At 49.8% G+C, this 22,240-nt stretch overlaps 1 protein-coding gene across 7 annotated transcripts in view; it reads left to right on the top strand.

Annotated features, from left to right (window-relative positions):
- KDM4B (lysine demethylase 4B) overlaps positions 1 to 22,240 on the top strand; it is a 171,793-nt gene that overhangs the window by 79,658 nt on the left and 69,895 nt on the right. For 5 of the 7 annotated variants that reach the window (XM_066275126.1, XM_066275118.1, XM_066275110.1 and 2 more), the window contains exons 7-8: positions 11,662 to 11,711; positions 17,545 to 17,648. In XM_066275126.1, the coding sequence (XP_066131223.1) occupies positions 11,662 to 11,711; positions 17,545 to 17,648 (154 nt within the window). Of the gene's footprint in view, positions 1 to 11,661; positions 11,712 to 17,544; positions 17,649 to 18,482; positions 18,562 to 19,374; positions 19,710 to 22,240 lie in introns of those variants that run through there. The other 2 variants (XM_066275141.1, XM_066275132.1) reach the window with 2 other exon arrangements.

Below are 22,240 nucleotides of genomic sequence, written 5' to 3'. Positions count from 1 at the left end.
CCCCCACATTCCTGGTTCTGCGTTGGGTCATGCCAGGAGAGAAGCTAGAAGCCTTTCCCTGCCCACCATTCTAGAAACTGTTGGTTCTTCTCTTTGAAATGTCAGTCTGATGATCCTCTCACTGGGGGGGGGGGGAGGGGGGGGCGGGTCTGGCTGCTGCAGGGGTGATGGGCTTTCTGCTGCAGAAAAAGAGGGCATCCTGGCCCAGAGTTGCTTACCCCTACACCTGTCACTCTAGCTGGGTCATGAGCAATTTGAGTTCTGTTTGTAGGGTCTGGTTTCCCAGGCAACGTTGCTGCCAACAGATTTCAGCTCCCCAGAAGGGAAATTCCTCTGAGTCCACGAGCAGGGGAGTCTATGTTAGCTTTGCTTACAAATTTGGTGGTAAATGTGCTCCCTTTATGTTGGCGCATCCACAGCAGATGGGAGCCCGTGTGGCCTTGGGTTGTTGTGGGCAGGCACATGATGAGAACCGAGGTGGCCATGTCGCCAGAATGTGACATGCTAATGGCCCTTGTTCAGCAGCTTCCCTGCAAGGCTTGGTCTATTTGCTCTCTCCTGCCTGATTGTGAGCTGAACAGAGCTGAGCCAACATAGCTTGTGTGTGAGCTTAACCCTCTCCAAAGGGCTAGGGCCCAGAGAGACTCAGGAGTGACCCCAAGTGCCCTGTAGCTTTTTCCTCCTGGGCAGTAGGCTGAAACCCAGATGGCCTTACACATGGAAACTAGAACCCCTGGTGGTAAAGACTGTGTAACCCTTATGCCTACAATTCTAGAAAACTAGTCTCTAGTTATGAAAGCCGATCAAGCACACCCAGGCCCACCTCTGGTGGGGCCTGTGCTCCCAGTTGCCAGGGGCCTTGGCTGTCAACATGTATCTATAAGAGGTTCAATAGGCCTTGCATGTCTGTGTGACAATGAATGTAAACACCAATGACATCGAAAGTCATTTTAATAGACTTGGAGTCTCCCAAGCTGTCCTGAATGCTTTCAATCTGCAGAGACCTGGACTTCAACCACCCTCCCAGCCCTGCACCAGCTCATTCCCACATCCTGGGCTTGTGCTGGTATGTACTGGGGTGTAGCTGATATCAGATTGTCTAATTCCTTTCCACTCTAGTCAAATGGGAACCAAGATCTTTCTCGCTTAAGCCAGCGACTCCTGACCCTTCAGACATTCCTGTCCTCTCACTAGACCTGTTGTCACTTTTTCCTGTTCAGATTATCTTGTGTATTTCAACAGAAATAAATCAAGGGTGTCCCCCGCTAATGCACATGCTGCTGGAGGAGGGGTTTGGTGGCAGGAGCAACCAGCGTCACCAGCCACTGCAGGGTCTGGGCACAATGGTAGGCTGCCTCCAGGTTGTTTTATGAGCAGAAATTCAGGACAGTTCTAGGAGGTGATTGAAGTCTTTGTAAATGGCAACGAGTTCTCACCAGACCCATGTTCCACGCATTGGTCTCCCCCTACTCTGACAGCATAGGCCCTTTCTTCCCACTCTTACTACTCAGTTGCCTGTGCCTGCCTTTCAGAACCTCACCTGAGAAGCCTCCCCCCCCCCCCAATTGCTTTAAAAACAGCTTCAAAAACAAGTGCTTGGCAATCTTAGTTCTGTCGCATAACAAAAATGATTCAAGGGCCTATAATAAACCGGGTCTGGGGATCAGATGCCTCCAATCCAGTGATTAATTGTAGGCTCAACACCACTCGCCTTGTAAAGTCTGTTCCTTTAATTAAAATGGGCTGGCAGTGTGTGCAGCCAACTCCTGCTCTCTGCAGCTGGGCCCTGGAGCTGCAGGACATCCTGGATGCTGACCCGTCCCAGGTCCCTGGGGAGAGAGGTGCCAATAAATAGCAGGGACCCAGGGAGATGGGTACAGGCTGGGGGCAGCCCTGGTGTCCAGGGCGTTGAACATACTCCCCTCCCCATCCTCTAGAAGGCATGGCATCCCCTCCTGACTGCAGCGTACCTTTGTCTCCTGCCAGCAGGCCAGTTCATTTTGGCATCCCTGCTGGCGGTCCTCTCCATCTGAGACATCCCATTTTCTCTGAGCAGATGCTCCCAGAACTCTGTTTATCTCTTATGTAGGTTTCAATAAAATTGTCATTATTTCAAATCATTGACACTGCTGGTGTTAGATACCAAATTCCATTCTCTGTTGTTCTGGAAAATGATCCATTAAAGATAAAACTGCCACAGCTCAATAAGGCCCTTTCCTAGGAACAAGCCACCCTGGTCCAGGGCTGATCTTATCTCCCCAGCAAGTGTTCATATCTATCCTGGCGTGGGGACAAATGAGGGGGGCTGCCTCCCCATAGAGTGAGGCTCCTCAGAAGGTAAGATAGCCTAACCAGTCAGTGACGCAGTGGATAGAGCATTGGACTGGGATGCAGAGGACCCAGGTTCGAAACCTCGAGGTCGCCAAGCTTGAGTGTGGGCTCATCTGGTTTGAGCAAGGGGTTACTTGGTCTGCTGCAGCCCCCTGCTCAAGGCACATATGAGAAAGCAATCAATGAACAACTAAGGTGCCACAACGAAGAATTGATGCTTCTCATCTCTCTCCCTTCCTGTCTGTCTCTCTCTGTCTTTCTCTGTCTCTCTGTCTTTCTCTGTCTGTGTCTCTCTCTCTCTCTCTCTCTCTCTCTCTCTCTCACACACACACACACACACACACACACACACACACACACACGAAGTTAAGATAGGATTTCCTGATAAATTGGGTTGGTATCCATTTGCTGTCAGACAATTTTAGTCACTCTCTTAGGGAGGGAGCCGTGCAGCCCAGGCCAAGCTCCTTTGGAGTGCTGTTCAGGGACTTGCAAACACAGTTCTGTTTTGCTCCTGAGTGTTTAGGAAAGGGCCTTAACCTTCTGTTTCCTGCCCTGGGCCAGGTTCTCTGCAGTCTCCCTTCCAGGTTCACTCTTCTTCCTCCCTTCCCAGTGGGGCAAACTGACCCCAGGTTGTCTCCTTGGTTCCAGGGCCAGCTACCCATATAGGACTTTGGACCTGTTCTCTCACATTTCAGGGGCAAGCTTATCTGCCAGGCACTTTTTCTGACATCTTTTGTTTTGCCAAATGATATATGGGGTGACTACTTGTCCTGTTTACCTCTGCCATCTAGGTGACTATTAGCAGTGCTTCTTTAATATTTCAACCATAACGATAGGGCCACACTGCTCCTACCCAACGTAATGACCCCACTATACTTTTAGTCATTGCTCTTGTTACAGTCAGTTGTCACCTCATTCACTGAAGGACTTGATCGCAGGTGCATTTCCTGCACTCTCCTACTCTGTACAGAGGCCCTGGGTTGTTGTGTCACCCAGCAGTATCAGCCTCGAGAAACGCGCATCACTCTCCCAAGTTGGACTGATTCTGTCAGTGCCAAGTACTCGCCCAGGTTTATGCTGTGTCACAACCCCAATCAAGGGACAGGGGTGACCTTAGTAGGTTTTATTGTTTGCTATAAATGTTTTCCAGTGCAGAGGAAACCTGGCTATTTGTGCATTGATTTTTAAAATTCTGCGCCCATGTTGGACTGTTTTGTCCTGTAGTTCATCGCTTGTTCTCTTAGTTTTCCAAGTAGAAGATTATATTACTTTAAAGATAAAAAGTTTCACTTGACCTGTGGTGGCTCAGTGGATTAAGCTTCGACCTGCAATATGCTGAGGTCGTTGGTTCAAAACCTCGGGCTTGCCTGGTCAAGGCACATATAGGAGTTGATGCTTCCTGCTTCAACCCCCTTCTCTCTCTCTCTCTAAAAGTGAATTTATTTATTTAACAGAGACAGAGAGAGAGTCAGAGAGAGGGATAGACAGGAATAAAGAGAGATGAGAAGCATCAATCATCAGTTTTTTGTTGCGACACCTTAGTTGTTCATTGATTGCTTTCTCATATGTGCCTTGACCATGGGACTACAGCACACTGAGTGACCCCTTACTTGAGCCAGTGACCTTGGGTCCAAGCTGGTGAGCTTTGCTCAAACCAGATAAGCCCGTGCTCAAGCCAGCGACCTCGGGGTCTCGAACCTGGGTCTTCCACATCCCAGTCCAACGCTCTATCCACTTCGCCACCACCTGGTCAGGCTCTAAAAGTGAATTTAAAAACAGAAAAAAAAGATAAAAAAGTTTCTCTTTTCTTCTAATTGTTACTCACTTTTTATCTTTTTCTTGACATTACATTGGCTGGTGTCTTCAGTACAGGCTGCTGAGTGGCTGTGATGGTGAGCAGCTTGCCTTGTTTCCAGCTTTCCAGAATGCTTTCTGCTTCACCATGAAATGTAACTATGAGGAGGTCCCTCCTAGTCCTAGTTGGCTAAGAATTTTTATACTGAATAGTTTGGAATTTATATAGATTTTTATTTGCAACTCTTGGATTAAAACCTCATTCTTCTAATACATTTATAAAATTTGCTGGTGTTTTATTCAGGACTTTGGCAGTTATGTGAGACTAGCCTATCATTTTTCTGTGTGTTCTATTCCTGTGTTGGTGACAGGGTTTCCCACTTATCATCCATTAAAAAACATGCCAGATTCATAAAATAAGTTCACTAACATCTGATGCTCCCATCTGCCTGGTAATATAAGTGGGCACTGGCCCTTAGTGTGAAGGCTTTTACCAGGACTTTCAGTAAAACCTCCAGGGCCTGGTGCCAGTTCTAGCATCTGTGACCTTGTCTTTCCAGGGTCTGGTTCATCTGATGGGGTTCATATTAACTTGGTGGATGCCTTTGTCCAAGGCTCAGAAAATGCTGAAGAGCCAAGTGCACTTGTGACACTGAGCCCAGCACCTGGAATGGGGATGATGGCTCATTTCTTCTGTGTCCTCAGGGCTGGGATATTTTTAATAGCTTTATTAAAGTACAACTTAAATACCACACATAAAATGTCATACATAGAAATCACTTGAAGTGTTTGGACATTTTAGTAGATTAACTGACGTTGTTGGTCTCGGTGACCATCACATCAGGGATGATTGCCTGTGATTGTGTCTCTGGGTGCTTCTACTCAACAGACCAGACAAGTGGAGTAGCGAGCCCATCCTGGCCCAGCTCAACTCTTAACCGCTCAGAGATGGCACCTCAGCTGCTGGGGGCTCACAGGGAAGCCTGTTCTGTGACTTGGTCATTCTGCTGGGCTCGTCCAGCTTTGGGATAGTGTACTGGAATCATTCTACTGACTCATAGTGAGAGAGATCACATGTTGTGGCTGCATAGGGGCTTTGTGTTTGAAGACTGCAGTCATAATGGCTTTAATGTCTGCTTGGCACACAGGGCCCTGGCAGGGCTGCTGGCATTTGGAGCTGTCTTGGCCTCCTGGGCTTGTGCAGGTGGATTGCTCATGCCAGGTGGCCTCCAAGTTGACACGTGGTCTTGGCACTTCCAGTGGACTCTGCCTTCTTGTTTCTGTTTCCATAATTATAGCATGTTAAACGACAATGGGCCTGTCTGCCCAGGCCCTGTGCAGACACTGTGAAATTAACTTTCTTACCCTCCGACATGAGTCAGGCTAAACTGACGTTTCCAAAGGAGTACTGACTGGACCCCTGCTCTTGGCATGAATTTCTCAGCAGAGAGGGAGGGCAGGGAGATGAGCCTTTTTATCACTGGTGCCTAATTACAGGGAGCCTCATGTCAGTGGAACCTGTCAGCCTCAGCAATGAAGAAATTCCAGGTGCTGTTGTCACTGGCAGAGTTGAAAAAGTCTTGGAGAGAAAAAGAGAGTCAGTGTTATAGTGTCTAACTCCTGATTCTGAGCAAGACAGTCCTAGGCAGGGTCCCAGCAGAGACTGGGGGCCTCGTGAGGAAGGGTAGTTGGAGATTTAGTGCCCTGATTTGATAGCCTGGCCCCCATCAAGTCTTATTATCCTTGCAGCAGGCAGGACAAAGTGCTGGGAATGTGACCTCATTACGATGACAGTGCTGCCCTCTTCACAAGGGAACCAGTTCACCTGTGATACCCTGCAGTCCAGAGTGGCTGGCAGGTATAAGGAAATGAGAGGCTGGTGGCCAGACCTGGCACTGGGTGGGAGAGAGTACTTCCACTGGAGTTTCACATTCCTTGTCCTGAGGATTTGCCCTGTGACCGCAGATTTTCTTTCTGGTCTGACAGGCAGCAGCCCCTCTGGCATTGCCTGGGAAAGGAGGAGCAGAGGCCAGCTCCCACCCACCTTGCTTTCTGGGGTCTTGTGTGGCTGTCCTAGGGCAATGACACACAGGATCCTGGGATTACTGGGGGTCAGCTGGGTGCACAGGTACCATGGTGCCCATACTCCAGTGTAGCCCTCCCCTGGGGTATCACGTCATCTATCCAGTGAAGTGGCCCCAGGCACCCGCTCCTAGTGAATACAGGGGATGGTAGGTATCCACGCTGAGAGGCCAGTTGGGTGCCTGCAAGGCTCAAAAAGCCCTGTCACACGTCTTCATCACTAATGGCCCCTGAGCAGGTCCCAATTCTCCAAAATGCTCTGTGTTCCTCTTCCTGACATACTCATTTAATTTTTAACTCACAAGGCATTTGCTTATTTATTTTCATTGTTCTTGATAATAATTCTAAGCCATTAGAGGGGAAAATTATATTCAAAAATGCTGTTTCACACTTTATTTGTTTGATGATTTAGAGCGATAGAAAGTAGCACATTTGCTAGCTTTTATAGTCTGATAATTATTCACATCCATCAAGCCATTCCAGGGGAATAAACAAACACTGAGAAAATGACACTATTAATAGCATCCTCCTTGGTGGTCAGGAGACTGCCCTGGCTGTGTTGGTAAAATGGAGATAGCCTGTCCCCTGGCTGAGGTGAGCAGCCCTGACCACAGGATATGTTTCCTTCTGGCCACCTAGCCGAGACCTCCGCTCACCCAGCACCTGGTGTCACAAACCCTGGAGCTTCTTAATTAGTCCCAGGGAGTCCGTCATGACTTGGTGTAGACAGAAGCCCTCTGAGGTGCAGGATCTTGAGGTGTCCCCTAATCGTCAGCCTGGACTTAGGCCTGGTCTCAGCAGGGCTGGGCGAGATGTTCCACTCTCTAGCCTCAGTGTTAAAACAGGAACATTGGGCTGAATGATGCTCCTCTCCAGTGTTCAGTCTTTCCATTATGTTCTTGAACCTCATTAAACAGTTCAGACTCTCAAACAAGTATCAGGCTGGGAGCCCAGGCCTCTGCTCTTGCTCTGTGGGTGGCTTTTCGGGTTTCAGCTTTGCCGTTTTTGAAGTGGTGTGATTGGAGAGGGGTGCATTCACTATTCAAAATACCTTGAAGTATAAAAAAACAAACCTGGAGAGGCATAGGTGATTGGGGCTACCCATCTTCCTGGGCTTGCTCCGCAGGGCAGCAGCTGGACCTCGGTCTCGCAGTTTATTGTCCTACTACCTGAAGCATATTTCCTCCCTCCCTCCCTCCCTCCCTCCCTCCCTCCCTCCCTCCCTCCCTCCCTCCCTCTCTCCAGTGGGTTGGTTTGTTGGTCGGTCCATCATTTGAACTATGAAACTGCCAGACTGTGATTGTTTCTTTTTCTTTTCTTTTTTTATTCAGTGAGAGGAGGGGAGGCAGAGAGACAGACTCCCGCATGCGCCTCAACTGGGATCCATTTGGCAAGTCTACTAGGGGGCGATGCTTTGCTCATCTGAGGCATTGCTCCATTGCTTGGCAACCAAGCTCTTCTTAGCGCCTGAGGCGATGCCATGGGGCCATCCTTAGCACCTGGGGCCAAATCACTCCAATTGAGCCATGGCTACAGGAAGAGGAGAGAGATAGAAAGAGAAAGAGAGGCAAGAGGAGGAGGGGTGGAGAAGCAGATGGGAGTTTCTCCTGTGTGCCCTGACCAAGAATTGAACCCGGGACATCCACACGCTGGGCCAATGCTCTACCACTGAGCTAACCGGCCAAGACCTTGTTTCTTAACCATCATGTGGCTTTTCACCTGTCTTAGGTCCCCATGGGGGGGGGCTGGTGTCTGGGCTCCTGTTTCCCATTATGTCCCGTGAGCCTTAGACCTAGTCTAAAAACATGTTATTTTCTTACTGAAGCCTCTAATGTTTGCAGACATTGCCTTTCCGACAGGGCATCTGGCAAATGATGCCCAGGTTTGTCTCTCTCAGCCTTTTCGGCAATTCCACGACATTAAACCTGAGTTATGGAGCCTGTCAAGTCCTGCAACAGCCCCTGCAGAGTCACCTGAACTGGTTGCCAGGATACCGTTTCAACCATGCAGCCAAAAGTTGCAAACCGAATTTTCTGTGGTACAGAAGTACTTTTGTGTAAAAAACCTTCCAAAGCAGAGAGAAATTAGAGTGGGCTTTTAAATATGGATATAAAGACACTGGTTGATGGGGGGTGGTTCTGGAGAAAGTTCCAGAGGGGTCACTCCAGCCTGGCTAAACTCAGGGCCAGAACTTGTTCTGTTTCTCAAGTGGTGGTGAACTGGGAGTTGCCTATTGTGACTGCCCTTTACCACTGATTTAGAGCCAGACTTCCACAGGCGAGGCCAGGGGCTGTGGCTGGAGGAACTTGGGTGACCTTGCATAGGTGGCCTGTTCCTCTTGCAGCCTCCCCCATTTCTGCCTCTACCTCTGAAGTCCCCTGCTCTGTTCTCCCTCCCACTATTCTCTGTTCCTGTCTCCCCACATCTCCAGATTGTTCCACCATGATGTGTGTGCTGGGCTACACTACAACTCACCACACCCTACCACTGGCCTGGAGTGAGATGACTGCTCACAAGGGCCCACCAGATGCTGTTGTGTCTTGAGAGGGGGGAAACACGTTGACTGAGGCTGTGTGGGGTGAGACATGGACAGCCCTGGAGGAGGCATGGTGGCTGATATGTAGCAAGTGGTAAGGGGATACCAACCATGCTGGAGAAGAAGGCTTGTGCTAGTGGAGAGCAGGCTGGGGGAGCCAGGGGAGGTTCTGAGCAGCACTGGGGTTGGCTGAGCTGGAGGGGGAGAGAGGCCAGGGGACTTTGCCCTAGCCCAGTCCTGAGACTGAGCACCCAGAACAGGCCAGATCAGAGCACCCCATGGCCATCTGTTCAGGGAAACCACACAAGAACCCTCTGCTGCCCAGGTGACCAGAGCTGTCACATATAAAGAGAGGACACCTGGGGTTACAGGCTGGCAACACTGATTGGTTTTGGCGCTGAGGTATGTGTGACTTTGTGATGGGGATAGATCTCCCAAGGAGTGAGACAAACTGTCCCCATGTTGGTGACCAATATACTGACTCTTCTATGGCCCTGAGAATCTGTTCACTAATGTCCAGACAAATGCTCTCTGCCTTGAGGGTTAGTGAACAAACTCTCTCAACCCTAGTATTGCTTCTCCTTCTTTCCTTTTTATTTTATTCCAGAGTGAAGCATGAGAGGGATGCCTTGATCTAGTGGCATGACTCTGGATGGGACTGTGACAAGAGTACCATGCACCACGCTCCTTGGGGACCCTGGTTGGGACCCCAAAAGTTTCTGAGGGCCCTACAGGATCCTGGAGACTTCTCTCCAGTGACAAATGACAATCCCTGTTGGGAGGCTAGCTCTGTAGCTGGCTCTCCAGGGCCCCCATGTCATCAGACTCACTTCGGGGTACCCAAAGTGTCATCCTTGGTGGGAGAGGGCCCAGCGGGAACCTGTGGCCCACAGTTTTGGGGTTTGTCACAGTCATTGGAAGGACTCGGATGGAGTCTAATTGCTATAGAGACAGAATCTTTATTGTCCCCCCTCCAACTTTTCCTGGCTCATCTTCAGTGCTCTGTATTGTTAAGGAACCGCATTCTAATTGTGCCTGCCTTTCCCTGAAAACAGGTTTTCATCTTGTCGTGGGCTGGCATGGTGTGTCATTGGCGATAGGGCTTCTTGGCACCACTAAGGATGTCACTGGGTTGTTCCAAGCTGTGGGAGTCACTACTTGCTCTGGGACATTGGAGCCTAGGAGTCCCTGTGGCTCTGGCTTCCTATCCTCAAGTCCTTTCTAATCTCTCCAGGGGCTTCTCTCCTGAATGCTCAGCCCAGTGTCCCACAGTCTGTACTTTACGATAACAGAGGAGCCACGTTCCAATATATTAAACTTTTAACATCCACCAGATTCAATTAATCTTATCTTTACAACTCCCAGTTACAGGCGGTAATTAAGTGGAAGCAGCACTGTAGACTGGGGATATTGCATTAATCATCATGGCTTTGGTGCCATGAGTTAGTCCTTCTGGTCCTCTGGAGTCTTCACAGAAGGGACAGAATGTTTCATTTCCCTGTTCGGGGGAATGGTAATTCCACAAAGGTGCTTTGTATTGGGGTTAATTTATATTGTCTTTTGGGTGATAAAAGGTCATTTAAAAAAAAAAAAGAGTAACCTCATCTTTGTCCAGATGATGGGAAATTCTCTGATAACAGAATTGAAGGTGCTACAGCTATCTTCTCAAGGACCCCAGAGCATGCCCAGAGACTATTTTTATTTTTATCCTGTTAGAGACAACACGATGCTCAACTTATCTCCTATCCCGCCTTCTTTTATTTTTTAAAAAGGAATAATAAACCCCTCAGTTGGAATGGACTTAACCAGCTATGGCATCTGGCTGATCTTCCGTGTTCTGTGTGGGTACCCATCCTTTGCCTGCGCCATGAAGGAGGGAGGAGGGAGTGGCTTGATGATACATCCTCACATTTGACTCATTCCAGAATGTGAGATAATGGCCTTCTTTATTCTGGAACAGGGTCTGTCCCCCTCAGCACTATGGACATTTAGGGCTTGATCATTTTTTGTGAGGGGCTGTCCTGTGCACTGTGGGGGTTGAGTAGCATCCCTGACGCCTATTCACTTGATGCCAGGAGCATCCCCAGTCATGACAACCATGGGGGCATGGCCCGGTGTCCCCTAGGGGGGACAGGATCACCCTGCTTGAGACCCACTTTCCTGGAGTTTCTCTTATATGGAACTTCGATGTCCTCAGCACTTTGTGTCTTTAAGGACTTGTGCTCCAGTTCTACCTACTTTTGTTTGAAAATTGAGTTTTTCATTTTACCAAGTACCCTGAGGTGGGCTGGGGGTGGCATGTCAATTGGGTAGGGCTTCTCAGCATCCCCCCATCATCCCAGACCTCTCGTTCCACCAGCTTCCTCACATGGCATCAGCAGGATGTCACTCTCGCTTCATTTGTTTGCAAACTTCCACCTGACATCTTTTTTTTTTAAATTTATGATAGAGCCTTGTAATCTTTCAAATGTAAAAGGTATAAAAATAAAACTCATGAAATGGGTGGCAGATGAAAATTTTCTCCTTCCTTTAGCTTCTTTCCCCTTTGGCTCCTAGGACTGAGAGGACAGGCTGGTGACACGATGTGGCTAAAGTTCTCACCCCTACAGTTCCAGTCCAGTGCTTTTATTTTTTTGCTTTTTAACCTTATCGAAGTTTAGCATGCTTAACTGGGACTGTCTTTACTCCTGGCATTCGGGAGTGCCGTCACAACCTGCCGTGTCCCTGGTCCTTGCCCTCCCACCTCACCAGCCCCTCTGTGTCAGTCCCACCCCTGACAGCTGCTCACTCACCTCACAGTGCTGACCACAGCTGCAGTCACTTCTGCTCTGTACAGGCTTTGTTTGTCTCCCCGAGGCTCCCTGGGGACTCAAAGACCACATGAGCTCGCTTCTGACATGCCTTCCTTCTTGTAGGTACGCCATCCCACCGGAGCATGGCAAGCGCCTGGAGCGGCTGGCAATTGGTAGGTGTCTGTGGCCGAGGGCTGGGACTGGGGCCTGGGCAGGGTGAGGTGGGGCAGAAAGCATGTAACAGGCTTAGGGCCCTATCTCTCCAAGGTTTTGCTTTGTGTTTGTGTTTCAATTTTTGGGAGCTACAAAATATCATTGTCTTATTTTACAATTTCCTTGCACCCTCATGATCAGATCCATGGTTCCTCTGCTAGGGGGGTTGTCACTTCATGGATTCTGCACAGAATACCGTTGCTCTATACCCGCATGTTTTCTGGTTTTGTAGCATGGAGTTCTTGGACATGACCTCAGGCTTCTGAGGGCCAGGGAACGTAGCCACATTCTGTCTCTCTCCGGATGCTTGGCACTGTGTCTCACCATTTTCTAAGTTGTCTTTGTTTAATCTTGAAAGTGACAAATCAGTTCGGAGCTACCTCATCTGGGCCTCAGAGCTGCATGGTGACTGCAAGACCCTACCCTTTTATGCGGGGTTCTGATTTGCATGGGTTCCTTCATCAAATGTCCCTTCCAAAGGCCACTGTCTTACCACTTGTATTCAGACCCTCGCTGGGGCCTCATGGGGTCAACAGATTTGTCAGAGTGGGTCCCAGGCTGTGTCTAGAGATGGGGCACTGACCCTTCAAGGTCAAGGCAGGACCTCAGGGTGACAGATTTGTAGAGACCTGTCAGACGTCTGGCTAGGTGGTGCTGAGGCCCCTGACAACCCTGATGCAGGGACTGGGCAGGTCATCTGTTGTTCCCCGTCATTGGCACCCTGCTTTCTGTCCCAGTGGTCTGGCCCTCGCCTGTCACCTCAAGATCTGGCTTCTCCCTCAAAGGCAGCACCTGATGGGGGCAAGGTGATTGTTTGGGAGCTGCTCCAAAGTACAGGGCTATTCTGATCATCCTGAAAGAGCCACAGAACCTTCTGGAAGTCATTGCTCAGTGTTGGTGCAGGTTCCCTCACTGCAGTCCTCTGGCCCTTCCTCATTTCTCACCAAAATAAGACGCATCACACTCTGTTCCCCTTCCCATCGGCATTTTGACTTTGGAGATGGGAATAGTGTATCTTTCTGGAAAAATAGGGGTCTACTGTCCTCGCTGTACTTAGAGCTATGTACCTGCTCAGCAAATACTGCATGCCAGTGACACAGGTTCTGAGAATGGAGGAAGGGCAAGCAAGCAGGTGTCCCTAGCTTCCCAGGTAGAAAGTGGTGATGTTATTTAACATTTCTGTTGGAAACCTGAACCTTGTCTGCTTGGGAAGGGCTGAGTACTGCTTTCTGGAGCACGCTTTCACAGTTGATATGCCACAGTTACAGATAGCCCTAGTCAAGGTCTATTTCACTTATTATGCTCTAAAATAAAGGCCAAATTAAGAATATTTTTCCATTATATATTTTTTAAAATAGACAATTTTAAAAAGAAACACAGCCCTGGCCGGTTGGCTCAGTGGTAGAGCGTCGGCCTGGCATGCAGAAGTCCCGGGTTCGATTCCCGGCCAGGGCACACAGGAGAAGTGCCCATCTGCTTCTCCACCCCTCCCCCTCTCCTTCTTCTCTGTCTCTTCCCCTACTGCAACCGAGGCTCCACTGGAGCAAAGATGGCCCGGGCGCTGAGGATGGCTCCTTGGCCTCTGCCCCAGGCGCTAGAGTGGCTCTGGTCACAACAGAGTGACGCCCGGGAGGGGCAGAGCATCGCCCCCTGGTGGGCAGAGCGTCGCCCCCTGGTGGGCGTGCCGGGTGGATCCCGGTTGGGCGCATGCGGGAGTCTGTCTGACTGTCTCTCCCTGTTTCCGGCTTCAGAAAAATACAGGAAAAAATAAATAAATAAATAAATAAATAAATAATAATAATAATAAAAAGAAACAGATTTATCTTTTTACAGTTCTGGAGGTCAAAAGTCCAAAATAAATCATATGGAGCTAAAACCCAGGTGTGGGCAAGGCTGGTCCTTCTGGAGTCTCCAGGGGAGAATCGTTTCCAGTTTTTTTCAGCTTTTAGAGGTACCACATCCCTGGCTGGTGGGATTTCTCCATTGTCACAGCCAGCAGGGCAGCCTCTTCCATCTCTAACTCTGACTCTCCAACTTAACTCTAATGGGGGCCCTGTGATGACACTGGATCTGGCTGGTAATCCATGATCCTGCCCATCTCAGAGGCTTTAATTTAATTCCATCTGCATAGTCTTTCTTGCCAGGAAAGGGAGCATAATCACAGGTTCTAGGAATTAAGACAGGGACATCTAGGATGGCCACTGTTCAGTCTCCCACACCTACAGAGCCGCAGAAGAAAACATTTCAAGGCACTCATGGAGACACACTCTTGTGATCACATGGCTGGCATCGCCTGACCTTTGCTGACAACTTCTCTAAAGTCCAGTAGTTGCCACGTTCAGACTTTTGTTGCTCAATATGCCTTTGCTACCAGAAAAGTTTGAGGTGATCTCAGATACGCTAGGGAACCTGGATACTCTGTGTGGCCACCCACCTACCCCGGATGGTTCCTTGACAGCTCTCCTGGGAACTCAGCTGTGTTCCCTGCACCTTTCCTGTAGCCAGGGCCCTGCTGTCTGTGGTTGCTGATGCCCAGGTACCTGCACGGCTAGTAGGAGGCTTAGTGGCTGGGGCTAGAAGAGGAGGAGTGAGCAAGTGCTGATGTCTACAGGAGGCCACCTGTCATTCATTGCTTCTTAAAAAATAGGGACTCATTAAGTAACTCCTTGGCAGGGTAGAACAGCTGCTAGAATTGGAGAAAGGGGGCTGCAGCACTGGAGAAGGGTTGGGAAACCATGGCAAGGCCTTCCTCCATGGTCCCTTGCTCAGGCCTGCTCTCCCCTCCTCAGAGGAAGGTCAGGGAGGTTCCAGGACACGGAAAGCCTGCCCTTTTTGGTGTCCCTTTCAAACTTTTTGGCCGACAGTCATCTCCAACACCATTGTTGAGATGGGTGGAATAAGTTTGCAATTAATATGGAAAATGAATAGCTGCACTCCAAATGGGCTCCCTAGGAGAGTTGTGGAGCCCACAGAGCATTAATGTGTTGGTGCATTATTGGTGCTAATCACTTAAAATGTGTGCCTTTATTAGAGCTTTAATGAGAGCCACTTAAACTGTGCATTAAAAAGAGGAACTGCAGAGAAGCCGGCGGGCCAGGCGGCAGGTAGCCATAATTCTAATTGAAATGCTTTTACTGTGGAGGAAAGTTGCAGGAATTCAGTAATCTTTTGCACTTTCCATAATCTTGCCATTGTGTCCTTGCAGCCAGGCACCATATGCCAGTCCGGGAAAACAGTAAAGCCCCTCCTCCCCATGGTCAGCATGTTTGTGGGGCTGTGTGCTTGCACACACGTGTGTACACACACACATGTGAATGTGCCCTCTTTAACCAGTGACACATCAAGAGTGTGCATTGAGGTCTAGGTCAGCTTCTAGAATGGTCCTCGGGCCAGCCATGCCACAGGGTCAGTCCTGAAGAGCAGTGGATGTTCAGGGGCACATCCCGCACCTTATCTTCACTAAATTATGGTAGCTCTTCTTTGCAACCTCTCAGTGATGGTTTGCAATGAGCAGCTCAGCTGCCTTCTAGTAGAATTTCAGAACCTTCACATGGAATTCCAGAACTTGCTTTTCTTTAACCACAGGATGCAGGTATCATTGATTTGAAGTTCAGCCAGCAAGTGGTTTGGAAACTATGCTAGTTAAACATGGTTTCTGAGTAGGTAGAGCTGATAGTCTGAGTTCCATATTTTTACCAATATTACCTTAAGTTAGCTACATGTTATATAAATATAGCCTTGGACAGAAAACATGTAACAGGCTTAGGGCCCTGAGCTGTAGACTCAACCAGCATTGGGCTGTTCTGCTATTTCCCTAGAGGTCTAGGGACAGGTCTTAAGCAGGGCTTTGGGTCGATGGATGGGCCAAGCCTCTGTCTCCTCTCCTGCCCGGTGGCCATGGGAACCATGTGTGCAAAGAGCCAAGAGCAGATGCCCCCTCTTTGTTGCAGACTCAGTTGTGATATGTATGTTGGGGGAGCACCAGTCCTCACTGATTATGGCTTGTCTGGTTCTAGAACAGGGGTCGGGAACCTTTTTGGCTGAGAGAGCCATGAACGCCACATATTTTAAAATTAATTCCGTGAGAGCCATACTACGCCCCGTGTACTTTACGCATTGCCCAATAAAAATTTGGTGTTGTCCTGGAGGACAGCTGTGATTGGCTCCAGCCACCTGCAACCATGAACATGAGCAGTAGGAAATGAATGGATTGTAATACATGAGAATGTTTTATATTTTTAACATTATTATTATTATTATTATTTTGTATTTTTCTGAAGCTGGAAATGGGGAGGCAGTCAGACAGACTCCTGCATACGCCCGACCGGGATCCAGAAGCTGATGTTCTAGAACAGGGGTCGGGAACCTATGACTCCGGCATGCCCGCCAGGGGGCGATGCTCTGTGCATCTGGGGCAGCGCTCTGTTGCAACCAGAGCCATTCTAGCGCCTGAGGCAGAGGCCACAGAGCCATCCTCAGCACCCCGGGCCATCTTTTGCTCCAGTTGAGCCTCGGCTGCAGGAGGGGAAGAGAGAGACAGAGAGGAAGGAGAGGGGGAGGGGTGGAGAAGCAGATGGGCACTTCTCCTGTGTGCCCTGGCTGGGAATCAAACCCGGGACTCCTGCATGCCAGGCTGACGCTCTACCACTGAGCCAACCGGCCAGGGCCAACGTTATTATTATTATTATTATTATTATTATTTTTATTTATTTATTTTTTTGCATTTTTCTGAAGCTGGAAACAGGGAGAGACAGTCAGACAGACTCCCGCATGCGCCTGACCGGGATCCACCCGGCACGCCCACCAGGGGCGAAGCTCTGCCCACCAGGGGGCGATGCTCTGCCCATCCTGGGCGTCGCCATGTTGCGACCAGAGCCACTCTAGCGCCTGAGGCAGAGGCCACAGAGCCATCCCCAGCGCCCGGGCCATCTTTGCTCCAATGGAGCCTTGGCTGCAGGAGGGGAAGAGAGAGACAGAGAGGAAGGCGTGGCAGAGGGGTGGAGAAGCAAATGGGCGCTTCTCCTGTGTGCCCTGGCTGGGAATCGAACCCGGGTCCTCCGCACGCTAGGCCGACGCTCTACCGCTGAGCCAACCGGCCAGGGCTATTATTTTTTTTTAATTAAAGATTTGTCTGTGAGCCAGATGTAGCCATCAAAAGAGCCACATCTGGCTCGTGAGTCATAGGTTCCCGACCCCTGTTCTAGAACATCAGCTTCTGTATCCTATCTAGTGGGCTGTGCTGTCACATGATTCAGTGACCACATGGATTCAAGACAGTTGGTCTTTTGGAGGGAGTTAGAGGGGAAGTCTGTTCAGCCATGCCATTTCCCATCTTTGACTGTGAATATATGCCGTGGACATGTGCCCTGTCACAGACAGCCCTGGCTTGTCCTCTGTTTCAGGTTCACTAAACAAAGGCTAGGAAATGTCACCATTTCTGTCACCAGCAGAGCACATGGCTATGTGATGTGGTCCATGTGTTTGGTTTCCTTAGAGTTGCAGGCACCTTGCTCTGTGCTCTGATAGGAGGAAAGAGCTGTCCTGCCCCAGCCCCTACTCCTGCCCCAGCCCCAGGCCCTGCCCCAACCCCAGCCCCTGCCCCAGCCCCAGCCTCTGCCCCAGCCCCTGCCCCAGCCCCTGCCCCTGCCCCAGCCCCAGCCCCTGCCTCAGCTCTAGCCCCAGCCCCTGCCCCAGCTCCAGCCCCAGCCCCAGGCCCTGCCCCAGCTCTAGCCCCAGCTCTTTCCCCAGGCCCTGCCCCAGCCCTTAGACTGATAACCATCTTTTTCACTCTAGGGTTTTTCCCTGGGAGCTCCCAGGGATGCGACGCCTTCCTGCGGCACAAGATGACCCTCATCTCGCCCATCATCCTCAAGAAGTATGGGATCCCATTCAGCCGGGTATGTAGGGGCTGCTCCAGGAGGGGCTTCTCAAACCTCAGGCTCAGGTTACCACAGACATTCCAGGAAACTTTTTTTAATCCTTAAGAAGGTTCTAGAACAAGGGCAAGCCAGGAAGAGCCATATTAGCTGAGCAGTCAGCCTCCAATTTCCTGGTAGAGGTGAGGATGGAAGAGGGGAGAATCAAGTGAGACCTTGACTTTGCCTTCTGCCCCCTCCCAAACCCAAACCCAAACCCAACCCTAACCCCAACTTAAGCCTAAATCTTGGCAAAGTGTGGCTAGTGGGTTGTCTCTCTGCAGGGTCCTGCAGGGTTGGGGTTGAAGAGTGGAGAGGCAGCTCCTACAGACTTTCCAGGAAGCTGTGGAAGACCTCAAGACCTGGGGCAGGCCCTTCTCCTCCCTAGTGGGGGCTGGGTTCCATTGCCCCCTTTGCCCTTGATCTCCAGCCCCAGCCACAGTCCAGGACAGACTACCTTGAGAGAGTGAATATCTGTTTAGAAATGAACTATCTGGGTCTCCCTCAGAGGGGAGACTAAACTTACTTTACTGCTCCAGGGGTGAAGGGCTGTGATGAATAGGCCTGAAGCCAGGGAACCTGGTTGGCAGGGAACCCACTGTCCTGTGGCATGTAAGAGGGAGGGAGTGAGCACCTGAAGTCTCCAGTGGGGCTCAAGGGCTCCTGGGCCTGAGGGTAGCTCTGCCCTGGGGTCGGGCTCAGCAGTTGTGCACTCCAGGTGATTCCTTCTCCAAGGGCATGCCTCCTGGGCAGGAAAGTCTAGGCTTGTGTCCCCCATTGGTCCGGGCAAGAGAAGTTATGCTGAAAACCTTCCAGATAGGCCTCAGCAGACTGGGAGAAGGACACTGTGGGAACCTGGGCTTCTGAAGGTTTCCCCAGAAGAACGATTTGTCAGGTATGGTAGCAAGTTCTGCGATCAGACCCTCACGCCTCACTTTCGCCTGAGTGTCAACAAGTTGGAAATTGCTTCTTCCCCCCCCCCCAAAGGGAGAAGTAGGGAAGCAGAGAGACAGACTCCCACATTCACCTGACTGGGATCCACCCAGAAAGCCCACTAGGGGGAGATGCTCTGTCTATCTGGGGCGTTGGCTCCATTGTAATTGGAGCCATTCTAGTGCCTGAGGCGGAGGCTATAGAGCAGGCATCCCCAAACTACGGCCTGGCATGCGGCCTCCTGAGGCGTTTTATCCAGGCCCCCGCCTCACTTCCGGAAGGGGCACCTCTTTCTTTGGTGGTCAGTGAGAGGAGCACTGGATGTGGCGGTCCTCCAATGGTCTGAGGGACAGTGAACTGGCCCCCGGTGTAAAAAGTTTGGGGACCCCTGCTATAGAGCCATCCTCAGTGCCCAGGCCAACTTTGCTCCAATAGAGCTTTGGCTGCAGAAGGGGGAAAGAGAGATAGAAAGGAGATGGGGGATGGGTGGAGAAGCAGATGGGCACTTCTTCTGTATGCCCTGGCCAGGAATTGAACCCAGGACATCCACATGCCAGGCTGATGCTCTACCACTGAGTCAAACGGCCAGGGTTTGGAAATTGCTTCTGATATTTCAATCAAACTGTCGGCAGCATTAGTGCTTGGACTGGGGATTCGTTATTTCTGTTGGGGCCACAACCAGGAAGTTATTCCCAGCCACCGCTTGTTCATCAGGTTGCAGAATACTTTGTTTTGATATATTCAGGTTCTTCTCTTTTGTTTTCTGTCTGGTCAGAATGCCCTGTTGCCAGGAACCTCATGGATAGATCACAGCATTGCTCATGGAAGTGAGAAGTACTTGCTCTCCTGTGGTTTGTCAAAAGCATTCTTCAAAGTACTTCCTGGACAGGGGTACAGGAATTGGCTGGTGGTGCTCCCTTTACTTCCTATGACCAGCAGGGTGAGGGATTTTGTCTCCCGGCTCCGATGGATGCCCCATCAGGGTTCTATGTGGATCTCTGATCCAAGTTCCTGGCAGCCTTCACAGGAGTGACTCCCACATTCTACTTATAAATATCTGTAATGGTATTTACCTCTAGAAGAAAAAGCAGATCAATAGCAAGATTATCAATAATTAAAAGTGTGTGTTTCTGGAATCTGCCATTGGCTTCCTTATTTATTCTATGTGAGCTTGCACAAGAAACCAAATTCTGGGCTTTACCTGGGACTGGCGTGGGGGGCTGGTGCTCCCTTCACTCCTTACTACTTTGCCATCCATCATCCCTACTGCCTTATAATTTACTGTCACGATAATGTTGACAGTGGTGATGTAGAGGACAGACATTGTGGACTCAAGATGAAGCCGCTAGGACTTAGATTTTCTGACAGAAACATAATCTTCTTGTCCTGAGTGAATTTTCTGTTCCAGACCTTGATTTATGGCAGCGGGTTGGACAGGGGGAACTAGACCCAAAAGACTGCCCAAGCCTGGAGTGGAGGCACCTTTGCCTCACCTGGGGATGTCAGCCTTGGCATCCTGTTGTGGCCCCAGAAGGTTCTGTACTCACATAGAGCCATGCCCTGGTGGAGAGAAGGGGAGCATGCAAATTGGCAGTGGAGGATAAGTGAGGGAGCACTTTCCAGGGTCAGCTAAAAAAATAAGAAAATCAGTAACTGCATTAAAAAAAATCAAAGCTCTGAGTCCTGCTGCAATAACCTGCCAAGAAAGCCCTTGCCATAGATGGGGTATATGCAAGTATTCTCTTCCTCCATCTCCTACTGCATGCTTTATTCCTCACATATGGCTGTCAGTTGGACAGGAATTTAAAAATATACTTAATGCACACTGACTTCCCTTGATTGGTGCAATTCATTATTTGAAAAGAAAAATATCTTAGTGTTCTTAAGCACTGGCTTTTCTCCAGACTGTCGGTTTTGATTGATTTTTGACTCTGTGGTTGGCTTCTGGAAGTTTCACCCCATGTTCTCACTACCCATTCTTCCCCCATCCGGGTTTGATGCCTCACTGGTACTTAAATGAATCCAGTGATTTCTGCTCATCTCTCTGGGGTATAAGTAAAGATCAGCAGACCCAAGAACTTCTACAAATCAATAAAAAGATGAACCATGAGATAAACAGGGAGTGGTGAAAAGTTTGAACAGATTGCACAAGGAGGTGTATTCACAAACCAATGTGGTGTAGCATTATGTCTATTTAGGGAAAGGTGACCAAAGCCTCAAGGAGATCCCACTGCACACCCCCAAATGCTGAGAGGGGAGCAGAGAGAACTCTCACTCACCACCAGTGCTGGTGCAAACAGGCAACACTGTGGAAAAGCAGTTGGAGGTTTCTTGGAGAAGTGGCCATGCACCCACCCTGAGACCCTGAGGCCCCCCTTTGTGTCTGTTTATTCAAAAGAATGCAAGCACATGTCTGAGAGGAGAATGGGTAATAGTGACACATCCCTGCCACAGAATTCTCTTTAGGAGCAAAAAGAGAAAGACAGATGTGCACACGAGATAAATGAATCTCAAAGAGCAGAGAGGCCAGATGCAGGAGTATAGACCATCTGATTCCATTTACATAAAACCCTAGAAAGAAACAATGTGGTGGCCGAAAGCACACTGGAATGAATGATACTGGGGTACTTCAGTTCTCAGGGAACCAGAAACGGGCTGTTTCTGTCTGGGATGGTGATTACTCAGACTCTGCACAATCTGTGATCTGTGTCTTCTACTGACTGTAAATCAAGGGAAAGACAGGCCCAACTGACTTCAGAGAAAGTTGCTACCATGCCACCAGCCTCAGCTTCTACAATTATGGATTAGGCCAGCAGTCCCACTTCATGAGTCCTGGAGAGTGGAAACAATTCACACTGTTGTTTGTGGTCTGTCTTTGGACACAGTCATCTCTTGGAGGGCTTGGTTGATAGGCAGGATCAACAGCAGAGTGGTGGGGGTGTTCAGTGTGGTCATGGGAGGTATCCCCTCCCTAGATGGGGGGGATGAAGCTGCAGTTCTCACCTTTTCCTGCAGGCTTTTTGATGGTGGTTTCAGAAGCATTGATTTGGAGTCATTGTGGGCTCCACCCCGTCACTCATACTCAGCTCCTGGGTTTGGAGTCTGTTTCAGTGTCGGTTGTCCAGACCACTTGAATAGGTCTAGGAACATTAGCTCTCCCTCAGAGCTCTGACCTTGACATTGTCTCCTCCCATATGTTGTGTTTCTTTTGTCTCTTTGAGCTCATATGGAAGGCCCCACCTCTTGGAGTAGGACAGTTTCTTTGCATTACCTATGGGGACTTCGGTCATGTTAGGGCAGGACACTGCACTGTGCACACACCCCATCCTTTATTCAGAGCCTCTGCAGCTACCATCAGTGCTGTCTTCCCATCCCCAAATGTATGGGAACATCTCATAGAGGACAGGAGGTGTGACATGGCCACCTTCCTCTAAAACAGGAGACCCCCTCCTCACCAAAACTGAAAAGTGCCTAGAATGGTAGCATCTAGCAGTCCCTTTGTATCTGCAGTTCACCCCTCTGAGGAGTGCTTACTGTGTCTGTTACCTCGGGGCTCCAGCTAGGTTATGGTGAACAGGGGCTAGTAGTGAGCTTTTGACCTGGCTGCCACCATTCCTACTTTCTTAGCCACATAGGAAGTT

This window comes from Saccopteryx bilineata, chromosome 1, assembly GCF_036850765.1.
Source record: "Saccopteryx bilineata isolate mSacBil1 chromosome 1, mSacBil1_pri_phased_curated, whole genome shotgun sequence".
NCBI lineage: Eukaryota > Metazoa > Chordata > Mammalia > Chiroptera > Emballonuridae > Saccopteryx > Saccopteryx bilineata.
The sequence above is the reverse complement of the archived record's forward strand: the minus strand, read 5'-3'. Positions and strand labels throughout refer to the sequence as shown.